Source organism: Diplotaxodon limnothrissa, linkage group LG15 (assembly GCF_057381915.1).
Source record: "Diplotaxodon limnothrissa isolate DT_005_m linkage group LG15, D_limnothrissa_male_GT1.1, whole genome shotgun sequence".
Classification (NCBI taxonomy): Eukaryota; Metazoa; Chordata; class Actinopteri; order Cichliformes; family Cichlidae; genus Diplotaxodon; species Diplotaxodon limnothrissa.
Window position 1 is genome coordinate 3,196,060 of NC_140610.1, and position 12,923 is coordinate 3,208,982.

Below are 12,923 nucleotides of genomic sequence, written 5' to 3' on the forward strand. Positions count from 1 at the left end.
AATCAATCAAACCAATCCACTGTTGTGAACATGGGACACTTGTGCACATGACTACATCTCATGCAAGCTACTTTAAATGAGGAAATATGCTATTTTCATTAAAACTGATATCAATCAAGATGACACTGAGAAGCACACAAACGTGGCAGGACATCCTGTAAAAACGCACAAACACACACAACTAACGAAAACGGGCCACATGGCTTTGATCAGTGTAGAATGAGAATATTGTCTGCACAATTGCACTACACAGAGGTTGCTTCTATGGTCTCATTTAAATGAAGTTAAATGTTAGGTCAAATTCACCAATTACTCTTTTTTTTCCGAGACACAGAACTGTCACAACACAGGCATCTTCACACAGACAGGCTATTATTAATATTTACTGCTTGCTAAGACAATGATTAATCCATTTTTTCTCATCATTTATATTTAACGTGATAATTAAGAGAGACTCATTTAGTATGCGATACTGACACTGTGTTTTTTTCCACCCTCTCTCATCTCTCCACTCACTCATTCATCGTTCACGCAACGATAACTGTGGCCGCTCGTTAGCTGGAAAGCATCAGGTCCTGTGACTTTCCTTGCTCCCTCCCACAATGAGCAAATGAATATGTTAAATAATCACTCAAAGTGAATTAAAAATAAGCGGCAGTGAAAATTCAGCCCATAAATGTAAACACACAGAGAGATCTCTCGCAGCTTAGATGAAAGAAAAGTAGGGGAAAAAGGATTTGCTGTACCTTTGCTTCTACCTAGAGGAGAAAGGATCCGTAGAGATAAAAGAAGGAAGAGTGTCATCCAAGGCAGAGCACCAGAAAAAGACAACAAAAAGTAGGTTTAAGCTATTTAGTCTACATAAAGCCTGTGACACTTGCATGCAACATGTCGACAATCATGCAAATTGTGCAGTAATGGGAGAAGCGCACACGGGCAGCACACAACTGACACTTCAAAATCTCAACAATTCTTTTTCTAGATTTCATTTTGTTTATGCCGTTGTGTGTTGTTTTAATAGAGTTGAGGTCTACGGCTAAGGTTTTCGCTGGCTATTTGTCATAGTTTTGGCTGAAGTATATATACAGAACTGTGCAAAAGTCATTTCTTTATATTTTTCTAAGTCACTATTTGGGATAACTACCTTTTTTCCTCAAGAGTGTCTAAACTCTCAAAAAATGTATGTTTTTGTGACAAACTGCTGCTAATAGAGTTAAAAATGGGTTGTTTGCTAAGTTATTCATTATGTGCAGACACAACACAGGTCAGGAGGTGCTTTTATGTTTGAATGATTCATTCAGGTCCATAGATTTGTTAAGTGGATTAACAAACAAAAAACATTGCTGTGAAAATGCTCAGGTACAAGGACTAAACTGAAACTGGGTGTAAACGCAACTATTGTCCAAAGAAAGACCTGGAGAACTATTGCTCAAGACTACTTTAACGGACCTGCGTCCACATATGTGGACATCACATTTTGGGTTATTTAGACCAAAATACTCAATTTTGCTCTACAAGGGCCTGATATCCACTTACGAGGACATTATATGCTACTGTTCTATTGAAATTTTAAACAAATATCCTCATATGTGGCTCTCATTTTTCTTAGAAACAAAAATTTGGTAAAAAAAAAAAAAAAATCTGGTAATTCTGTTTTTACATTCATCAGGACCCAATCAGCTCAAATATCCAAGAGAAATTAAAAATGCATGCTGTGGAGGAGTTCGGGTCTTAGGAGGTTAAAAATGACAAGTCTGGCTCTTTGGAAGCAAAATATTTAAAAAATGATGGGTGGCTCAAGACTTTTGCACGGTACTGTAAATAAGCCATAGTTTGCTCATGATAGCTGAGCAAACTCCAAACTCGTCATATGACTGGAAGCCATGGCCAAATGTTGTTTCCAAGAACAAGAACGAACATCCTTTCTCTGTAATATCGGCACACAGTTATAGTTCGGTTTAGGTAAGTGAAAGCTGAAAACACTTGGGCACAATTAGAGAAAAGTCACAGTTACTTTATGCCAAACTTAATAATCTTGGACTCCTGGAGAGCTAGATTGAATTTGATTTTGAAATACAATAAGTCTCAGACTCCCTTTCAACAAGCCAGCAAGATCTGAAAAAAAAAATCTAAATTGCAGAGTAACTAAGAGCCTGTGAACGCTGATATTTTTAAGCTTATTCCAAAAAATAGATTCTCAAATGCAGCTTTACTGAATTTGATCCGACAGAAAGGAAGCGGCTCCGTCCATTTTAATCATAGTAATTCACATTCCATGAATGTGCCACTTCAGAAATGGGCTCTGCTGTCTTCACCCATCCACCACCCAGACTTCAATATTATCTTACACTGGCAGTGGATGTAGAGTGTAAATTGTGTTGCTGCAGATTCATCAAATATGAATGCAAACCCTGCTACCATTTCTCCTACATGCACCTTACCTTGACACTCTTTGATCCTTATTGTTCCCTTTCACCCCTCTCTATCCCAGATAAGCTTCTTTCTCCTCTGAGCTGTCTCCCCAAATTCCAGTGATTTCCTTATCCACCCCCAACCCCACCCCCGAGCTTCCCTGTTTTTTTTCACCCCATCCCCACCATCCCCGCTCCCACACAGTGGACCGTGTCACTGCTTGTTTGCTGTGGAAGTGAGAGTAGTACACAATTATGTAATACACAGAGACCTGGATGAAACGAGGCTGAGGACACACACGAGCACAGCGAGAGAGAGACAAAGGTGAGATGTGGGACATGCCATGCTGTTGTGCACCCCTCTGCGCCAAACACACACACACAGTCATCCCCCCACCCCCACCCCACCTCTCTGCAGTAGCCGCACAGCAACACGCAAATGCAAACGGACAGGTAGTGCAGGCGCACACTGTAAATTTACAGCTCACAACCAACACAGGGGTTAGTGAGCTAAAAAACAAATAAATAAAAGAGATATCTACAAAGAAAGAGGAAAGAGTACCTTGCTCTGCCTTCAGGTGTGCGAGGCCTTGAAGAGAAAAATCAAACAGACAGGAGAACAGAGAGGAAAAATTGAGAAAAAACACAACACGCCAATACTACAGTTGTATTGTCACTGTGCATGCTTTGCATAATGGCAAAGAATGGCTATCACACTAAAGGCAAAGCTTCCCCAAGTGCATTCGAAAGCTTTCCACTGAAACAGACAAATGACTTATACGAGGAACAGTCTGCGTGAATGTAAAGTAACTGTGGAGGGTGTTTGCTGAATAAAGGTCAAATCTAAGAGTTAAAACAGAACTTGTGGTAAAAAAATTTGCTTGCGTTTTAAAGGTGAATGCATAAATAACTTATAACTGGATGGGACGTGAATGGCTGCAGCAGTTAAACTGAAGCTGTGACCTCATTTGCCTGGAGACTCACCTGGTTTTCTCAGGACTGCTGTGGAAACGTCAGGAAAAGAGAGAGAGAGCAAAGAGAAGCATCGCATTAGCAACACTCTACAACCACTTTTGCATGTTGCATCTACACATGCAAAAAAACCAAACCCCTAACACACTGGCGATCATGTAAGGAGCAAAGAGGCGCCCTCTTGACATGTCTGATTGTAAACTATTTCAGTGTGAACACCTGTGGAAAGAAAAAGGCATAAAACTGAATCTGTCCCGCCCCCACGGGATCCAGATCGACATTTGTGCAAACAACTCTTCCACATTTCGAATATTGTCATTGTAGCATAATATTCCGCATCACACAGAGTCCCTTGAACACGTAAAATGATGCATAAATCCACGCTGTTGAGGATTTATGGTGTGAGTTTTATGGATTGCAGGATTGCTTGTTCTCAGACCCATGCCTTTCTCCTCCACCTCCTCTTCTTCAACTTATCGCTCACCCACAATCACACGCCCCTTGTGGTTTCTCAGAAGAATGCTCACAGTGGGAGTCCCGGTGTAGCTAATAGTGGAGCACGGCAACATTACAAAAAAAGAAGAAAAAAAGCCGCATGTTAAGCTTCGCTCGCAGCAAACATCCTCACCGAGAGCTCACCCGTCAGTGACACCTTGTGGGTCTCAGACATGCCAGTGTGATTTAGGCAACATTACAGATGACTGAGTGGATTCAACATCAGTTGAGTCTGTTATATATTTATTATTCTTCTTTAGTCACAAACCTGAAGCTCGCATCCTAATAGGAATACTCGCGCTTGTAATCGGTGCCCCCCAAAGAGCATCAAAAACTGATGAAAGGAAAATTAAACACATCTTAATTAAGACAGACTACATCAGACATTTTAAATATTGGCTCTAACGCGAGATATCAGATATTAATGTGACTTAGCGATGCGCTTTGATCTCTGCCCAGTCTACAAAGAGGAGTGGCCTGTTTCGTACTACTAGATACATCCAGGGATTTCTGTGTTTCATTTTTTTCCCACCCGCCTCCCTGACAGCTTTAAGTCCTTGTTTAATGTTAAATTTAACAAACTCAACCCACGACAGATATATCATTTGAGAGGAGGAGTAGGGAGGCAAATTCTGCAGCAGGGGATGGTGAAGACGAGGTGAAGATTTCCTCCTGTCTCCTTTAGGGAGTCTAAAACGGATGCTGCCTCTCCTCCCACACAAGAAAAATGACATTGGAAGAGGAAAGGGAAGGGCGATGGGTGGAAGTGTGGGAAAGGAGGGTAGAAGCCAGCTGATGGACGGCAGCACTGTTCTAGTTCTCAGGAGATGATCCTGGGGGGGGGGGGGGGGGGGACTTAATGCTTGAATTTATGTGCCTGAATCAGCAGGTACACATATTTTTTTCCCTGACTGTGCAAATGCTTGTGTCCAGATATGGTGCGTGCGCGTGTGTTAAATGCTCAGTTTCCGTGTAGATAAAACCTTTTCTCTTGCCGCGACGGTGCTCAGAACAAGCCAATGTGCTGTGGAGGACATGTGGTCCGAGCGTAATCCCTGGCTCTATTTTACCAGCAGCTTCACCACTCAAATCCAAGCATAATTTTCAGCATGGGCACTAGACACAAATGCCCCGTGCACTGGCATCAGGCAAGTCCCTGCACCATTTTTTTTCTCGCTGACCTACTTTTTATAGTAAGATTATTGTAACTGTCATTTTTTCCATGTCTGTTTATTAATCCCCAAAGCTAAGCCCGAAGGCACCATTTCAGCACTTACTTAACAGTTTGCTTGCCCTAGCCTTCAATTACTAACCTTCCAACGAGTCCCTGCATATTTGTTTAAGCAAAAAGGAGGTCCTTAAACTGCTCATTACAAATGCAGGATGTGGAATCCTGAAAGAGGACATGGATGATCATTTTTACATATTCATTAAACAATCCTGTGCAGCTCTTAACAACCTTGACCTTCTGCATACCTTTATGTAACCAGAAAAACCACAAGGTATTCAAGAGATTTCATAATGTCACCGCTGCTAAGTTAGCTGAACTGAAAGAGATTTCACATCCAGATCATTTCTATTAAAGACAGTGATATTTGCACAAGGAATAGCAGGAGAATAATAACGATGGCTGTGCTTAAAGAAGCAGTTTAAGAATGATCAATGACAAGGTCAAGTACTAAAGCTACAGCTACAGATCTGCACACTAAGGTCGACGCATGCAGAGAGCGAGTACTGTCTAATTTCAATCCATGCGCCATGACGCAGTTAGCCACACTGATACATCCTGATCCACACAGGAGGCGAGACTGAGCATGTGTTTTATGGCCAACTGTTTATGGTGCAAAGCATGGAAGGGCTTGCAGGCGTTCAGAGAACGGAACCATTTCATAATTATCACTGCGGTGAAATGATGATGCCTTAGCAGAAGGTTGACCCCCACTAATTCATGACAGATGAGAAAAGGGGGGGGGGGGGGAGGTATACCAGTGTGGGAACAAGAAGGATGTTTTTCAGTGAAGTGGCAAACAGAAGCTTTATCCCACTTTTCCCATTTTCTCATTTCTCATCACACATGTGAATTCTGCCCAGTCCTTGTATTTTCCCTTCCAGGCCAGTCGGCTAGCAGGCTACCATTAAAAACACGGCTGGGAAAACTCTTCCAAGGCCCAGTCTACTCAGCCAGTCAGCCATCTGCCCGTTTTAACGAGCAGCTCCAGGGCCTCGCCTGCATCCGCGTGCATTCACGCGCATGCCTGTGAATGCAAATGCATCCGGACTCCTGCATCCGACAATGTAACATATACATATTCACACATTTGACAAATTGCTAATTTTATTGCTCATTAATGTACGGCATGATCACAGTATACTGACGGGACAGGTGTGCGAACATCCCCTGAAAACATTCTGTGCTCAAGCGCCGCATGAACAACAAGTACTTTGCCCACTTGTGGACATGTGGCCATAACAGTAAAAGAACTCTTCACGAGTTTGCCGACAGACAGTTTGAATTGACGGCAGTGTTTGCGCAGGCATTTTCCAGGCAAATTAGCCATCTCTGTTCTCATTATCCTCCTAATTATGGTTCCCAGTCTCTGTGGCATAATCAACAATCAGCCACATCAGTTAATGGGAGAGCAGAAAAGAGCAGCAGTCAGTTCAGCTGGGGAATTAACTTGACTACCCTCCCCTAGCTCCCCTTTTTTTTTATAGCCTGAAATCGGAGGAAAATGAAGAACAGATGCCTGAATAGAAGGATAGAAGGACGAAGAAGGAAGTAAGCATGAGTTGGTTTGTTGTCCAACAGCTAATTTCCTGTGACAAATTAGGGTACAACAGGCCAGTGGTAAATTCACACATTGGACTCGTTCTGCCCTGCAGCTAAGATATGACCACCGCCCAACTGAGTCGTCTTAAAACCTCGGCCTTTCTAACACAAAGATGTCACAGTTCCACCATCAGCCCTCAGACCAACAGGCCTCCTGCTCCTCCTCTATCGACTGTTCGACACAGGCAGCGGGCAAATGGGATGAAGCGAAAAGAGGTCAAGTCCAGCCCGTTTGCTCGACTGCTCTGCAACCAGCACATCGCGTGCTGTCCTCAACAACGCCACAGGCTAGCACTCGTGATCTGACGTCCGAACAGCTTCATTTGATCAGCAAATTTTGGTGCATATTGGGAAGCAAAAGACAGCAAAAAAATCACATTTTAAAGGCACGCTGCAGTGATGACATTTAAAAAAACAAACATTTTAATTGTATTAGATACAGTTTAAAATAGCTCGTCATTAGCGCTCTAGCTTTCAGTGAGCATTCCTCTGATTTCGGGCAAAATGGAGTCATCCCTCAGTCGTGTCAGTTTGATTTAGACAGGCAGGAAGTGGGTCAGCAGGGGAGGAAATTTGACATGGGTCTGTTCACACAAAGGGATCTCCTGCAATCCATACACGTAAACAAATAGTTAAGCGAGTAAGGTTATGGTGAAACTGTGTATTTAAAAGGTTACCGTTCTTGAATATGGAAAAAAAGAGAAAATTTTGTGTTGTGGTGAATGGAATAGCAAAAAAACGAGCAACTTATTTTTGGCATCAGCTAGCACTGATCTCAAGGCTGTAAAGCAGCAGGGTGTTCTGAACAATGAGAGATTTTAACATGATTATTTTTTAAATATATATTTCCTGAAAAGGAAGGGAAAGACCAGTGGCAAGTTTTGTCGGACCACGTAGGTATCAATTAGAAAAAAACAACTTTTTTTAATAACTAAAGCTTTTAGGGTGTGAAGATGATAGAATAGGGTGGAATATCCTCAAAGAGCTGGATCTCATTACACTCTCCAAATAAAGCGATGGCCTTGGCACAGAAGCAGAAGAAAAACACATGACGTTATTTCTCAACCAAACTTTGTGTACCTTCAGGTCCTGCAGCACCTTGCAAAATCTGAATACATTTAATAGGGGGGAAAAAAGAGAACTCAGTATTGTAATTTTAGTCATATCAGCTAATACCATATCCACCACTGCCTGATCAAAAGTAATAACTGTGAAGGGAGAAGAAATGCTGAGAACATCATCTCCAATTTAACTCCCACGTGAAATACGAAGACGTTCTAAAAGAAGCCGTAAGAGCAACAAAACCCTCGGTATTTTCATTGGGTGTCCTGCATGAATTGCATTAAACCGCTTAAACACGCCAGAGTATAGATGCTCCTGCTTTATATAAATTACACTGTTGTGCAATCAATGCACATTTTTCGAGGCATTTCATAAATGAAGTTTGGTGTGGCACAAATCGCATTAGGTGCAGCGGGAATAGCAACACAGTTATGGAAATTGAATCTAATTTTCAGAGGCTTGTATTGAGATTTATTGCGTTGCTTACAGCCACATGGTATGAGATGATTTTAATGATGCAACATATGCAAAAAAACAAAAAAGCAAATATGAAGGGTAATCATATAATCTTTTTTTTTCGCTATACCTGGAAGCAGACAGCAGATGTGATGCTAGTTGAAGTCTGCATTTGTAAGGAATCCCATTGAATTTTTATTTCAAAATTTTAACCAGCAATCGTGCTTGACACAGAAAGGTTCTGGAGCCAACCCTCTTACCTTCAGTGCAGTATCGACCTACATATCCAGTTCTGGAGCAGTCACAGTAGGGTTCTCCGTCTGCCAGTGAGCAGATCCCACCATTCTCACAGGGGTTCTCTGTGCATAGGCCCATCATCTCCAAGCGGACTTTCTGACTATTGATAAGCGTGGGCAGCTTACTCCCATAACTGAGGTCTGTGATAATTCCTTTGAATGGCGCTAGCTCGCGGACGGAGGGCAGGGTGATGGCAGACGTGCGGATGTCCCCTGGGAGGCCTCCAAGAAAGAGGTCACTGACAATATTCATGAACTGCCGCTGAGGCCGCACCTCTTCCGTCTTGGTTTGGCCATCCAAGGCCAAGCCAGTCCGCAAATTGTGCCTGTTGATGGCTGCAAAGTGCCAGCGGCTGTCGTTAACCATCTTATCTGAGGTGATGGTGGTCTCGGCACAGTCGATACTGACGCGAAGCTGCAGCTTACCCTCAGATACAGCGAGAAGCAGAAAGTCACAATATCCGCCATCATCAAAGTAGAGCATCAGGCCCTCTGGTTCTGAAGTCTTGAACTGAAACGTCATGTCGCTTCTGGTGCTGGCATCCCAGCGCAGGTAGCGAGCCCACTGACCTTCAGAGCCAGTAAACTCCAGGCCTATGCTTAGGCCCAGCATGGTACTTAGCAGCATAAGGAAAAATCCAGGTAGGCTGTTTGGATTCATGGTAGAGAATAACAGGGAGCTCAGAAGAGGGTGAGAACTGGGGACAGATCCTCAAAGTGATATGAACATCTGATAATGGTTTAGTTCCGGGCTTTTTCTGCTGAATGTTATATTCCACATAGATAATCTTAGTCAGGCAGACAGCGCAATATCCTTTTTTTTTATCTGAGAGGCAGATCTAACGTTGATAAAGGATCTTATCTCAACTGCCAAATCTATGGAGAATTGTGCAAAAAAGGAAAGGAAAAAAAATCCAGTTTCCACATAAACGCGTAAAATTGCTATGGTAAAGGTGAGCCGTAGCGTGTTTTGTCAGTGATTCAGAGCTGTGTCTTGTGATTTTTCTTTAAGGCGGTTTCCTGGGTTGATGCACAGAACGGTCATCGTTGGTCCGGTTCCACGCCCCATGGTTTAAACTGCAGGGAAAGAACAGACAGCACTGAATGCATTTCTTTAAGATGAATCTCTATTTTCTAGCAAAACAAAGCAACCACCTGCAAGGGGATGTGTGACACAAATAAAATATGTGACCCAATGAAACATAACAAAGAGGAGTCCAGAGATTCTTATTAAAGGTTATAAAATGTTGTATCAATTAAGTCTGTACAAATGAGACCCATTCATGCCAAGCATGTTGTGTCCACTCCATCATCCTATTAGGGCCCATAGAAATTAATATGATTGTGACACATCATGACAATCTGTCATAAAACAACTCACTCCTCTTCAGCTACAATCAACCATTCCTGTTGTAGTGTACTTTGGTTTATTAGCCAGTTAGCTATGTAGGAAATATTTCAAATGATCCACACCCCTAATCCCTGACCAGCTAAATCACTGCTAGGACAACGAGGGGTGGGGTGTCCTTGGAAAATGACCCCCTCTGTAAGAGATCCCCTGCCTGTAAACATTTGACAAACCCTGTAATGTCTATCAACAAGCTCCAACGTGTCCAGAACTCTGCTGCCCGTATTATTACTAGGACTTCTTCTACCCACCACATCTCCCCAATCCTGAAGCAACTTCACTGGCTCCCGGTCAAATTTCGCATCCATTTTAAAATAATTCTGTATACATTCAAGGCTATTCATTCTCTCTCTCCACCGTACCTCTCTGACTTATTACAGATGAAGCTCCCATCCCGCTGCCTCAGATCTTCATCTTCTCTTTCTCTCTCTGTTCCCTCTGCTCGTCTGATCACAATGGGAGGGAGGGCCTTTAGCTGCTCTGCCCCTCGACTTTGGAATTCCCTACCCCCGGACCTCAGAAATATTAGTTCATTCTCTCTTTTTAAGTCCACCCTCAAAACTCATCTGTTTAAAATTGCCTATTCTTAAATTTCTGTATGTTTTAACTTTTATCTTCTATTTTTACCATTGTGTATATTTCCAGTTTTTATCTGTTGTACAGTGTCCTTGGGTGCTTTGAAAGGCGCTATTTAAATAAAATGTATTATTATTATTATTATTAATGTTCTATATCTAGTTAGCCAACACAATGTAGAATTTTGGAAACATCATTTGTCAAACTAACACTGTCTGTGAGCTTTTGGCTTAACTGTAGGGATTTTCTTTACTGTTGCTAAAATATGCCAACTTAAACTAGAGTTATAAAGCTGGTTCAGATGTAAAACAGCACTCAGAGGAGGTGGAATAGGGAAAACAGCAATTAGGCAAATTGTGCCTATGCGTTTAGATGAATTAGAAGGGATACTGAGAGCACCATTCAATGTGGATTTGACTCTCTAGGTGGCCATTAAATAGCACTAAATATCTACTGAACACCCATTAAAGGTTTACAACCATTTTATGCACTTTTCTATTTCTGCCAATTACTCATTTTATTTGAAGGTCCACTCAAATAATCATTTATAGTTGTAAAGCCTTCGTTTGAGAGATGAATTCCCAAATAGTCGAAGGACAACAAAGCGGCTTTGTGAAAAATACACAAATAAATAAAGTCCATCTACTGGGCTGGGTTGCCTTGTTGATTCCACGATGAGAGGAAATCCATGGAGGTGAGCCGGAGCATGTGTTTAGCCTCAGACGTTAGCCTGCTGTCTGTAAGGGCCTGCTGGGATCCTGATAAATATGACTAATTATCTGCCGCCACTCTCCTTTTCTCATTTGCGTATCTTTGGGGGATTGCAATTAGGGCTGAACGATATATCGCATTTGCGATAATATCGCGACATGATCAAGTGCAATTTTCTAACCGCAAAGGCTGCGATTATACTGCGATTATATTATACAATTCATGGGCTGCATCCTCCTGAGGCCGCATTTGTAGACCGATTACGTCACAGCGACGTGCCGAAGGCTGTCCAAATTACTACCATATCCCAGAATTCATAGCGCGGCCCAGCCAAACTCCAGTTTCCAGCAATGGCGGCCGCTACTAAGTTTTAAAATTACTCATACTAATCTTTCTGGGTCACAAAATAAACTTTTAACATATTTTCAGGCGAGAAAGTAGTTGTGTAAACATCAAATATCTGCTCGGTTTATCAAGATATCCCATATTTGCAAAAGTGCTTCGACGTTTTCAGAGGCGTCTGCTACCCACCAGCTCGACAGCTAGCCGGGAGCTCGAGGGTTACTGATGCGGCCGAGAACGGCACAACTCCCGGCACATCATTTTCAGATCACCGCGGAGTTTCGCTGCTCGGGTTAAACGTAATATATAAGTCACTTAGACAACCTAAAAATGTTATTGTTGGGCTTTTTTCAGTGTTTTGTTTGTTCGTGAGTAAATCGGTTTGGCTGAGATTAAAGTTATTAGATTAGATAAAATAAAACTTTATTAATCTCCCGGGTGGGTTCCTCCTTGGTTTTCACACAGCTGACTAAACGTCAAACAGAAAACTTATTAAACAGAAGTATGAGACAGTCGAGAATTTACACCAGTGTCTGGTTATATTTTAGATAGCAAGAAGCAGACGGCCGAGTTTATTAAACTCCAGCGGTGACGCTAATCAGAAGGCTAGACCGTCCAATTTCACGCCTTTAAACTTTAAAGGCGTGTTTGTGTGTGTGTTTATACAATTGCTATTATGTTTGCACTTTATGTGTAATGTTACTGACTGCAGAGATCAGTAAGATGTGTGTATTTTTTATTTATTAGTTTTATTTATTTAATATTATTTTTTAATTGAATGACTGTCTAGTAGTTCACAGATGTCGAAAAACTGAGTGTGGTAAAGCCACTGATTTTTTTTATGTATATTTCTGCAATCTGCACATTGTACTGACTTTCATTTTAATGTTTACACCAGGGTTCCTTGTCAGCACTTTATGCTCAGATGTTTGTAAGCTAAAAATAAACTATTGTGTATGTTCAAATATACTGTTGTGATTGAAGAAGTTAAATAAAAATGTCAGTCATCAATTCATGCATCACCTCATGTCATCATAACAGAGGTCTGTCTTCCAGGAAAGAACAGTTTAAAATTAATGTAATATAGTATTGGCCATACTATATGATGTATTGCTTGTCTTTGTTTAATAATACAGAAGACAAATACCTTAAAAAATAATCGCATATCGCATCGCAATATTGGGGCAAAAAATCGCAATTAGATTATTTTCCATAATCGTTCAGCCCTAATTGCAATCATAAACAGCTATTCAGAAAGATGTTACGATGGTGCTACTTCATTTCCAAATCCCACCACTAGCATTCTTTTTCTAAATTTCCTTCAGTGAATACGTTTTTAACTTGTTCACATCACCCAAACCCAG

At 41.7% G+C, this 12,923-nt stretch overlaps 1 protein-coding gene across 4 annotated transcripts in view; it reads right to left on the reverse strand.

Moving 5' to 3' along the window:
- Positions 1-9,183, reverse strand: part of nrxn3b (neurexin 3b) — a 335,382-nt gene extending 326,199 nt beyond the window's left edge. For 3 of the 4 annotated variants that reach the window (XM_085371807.1, XM_085371805.1, XM_085371803.1), the window contains exons 1-4: positions 8,487-9,183; positions 3,396-3,413; positions 2,974-3,000; positions 747-758 (exon numbers count right to left, since the gene is read on the reverse strand). In XM_085371807.1, the coding sequence (XP_085227933.1) occupies positions 747-758; positions 2,974-3,000; positions 3,396-3,413; positions 8,487-9,183 (754 nt within the window). The remainder of the gene's footprint in view (positions 1-746; positions 759-2,973; positions 3,001-3,395; positions 3,414-8,486) is intronic. The other variant, XM_085371806.1, reaches the window with a different exon arrangement.
- Positions 9,184-12,923: the final 3,740 nt, after the last annotated feature.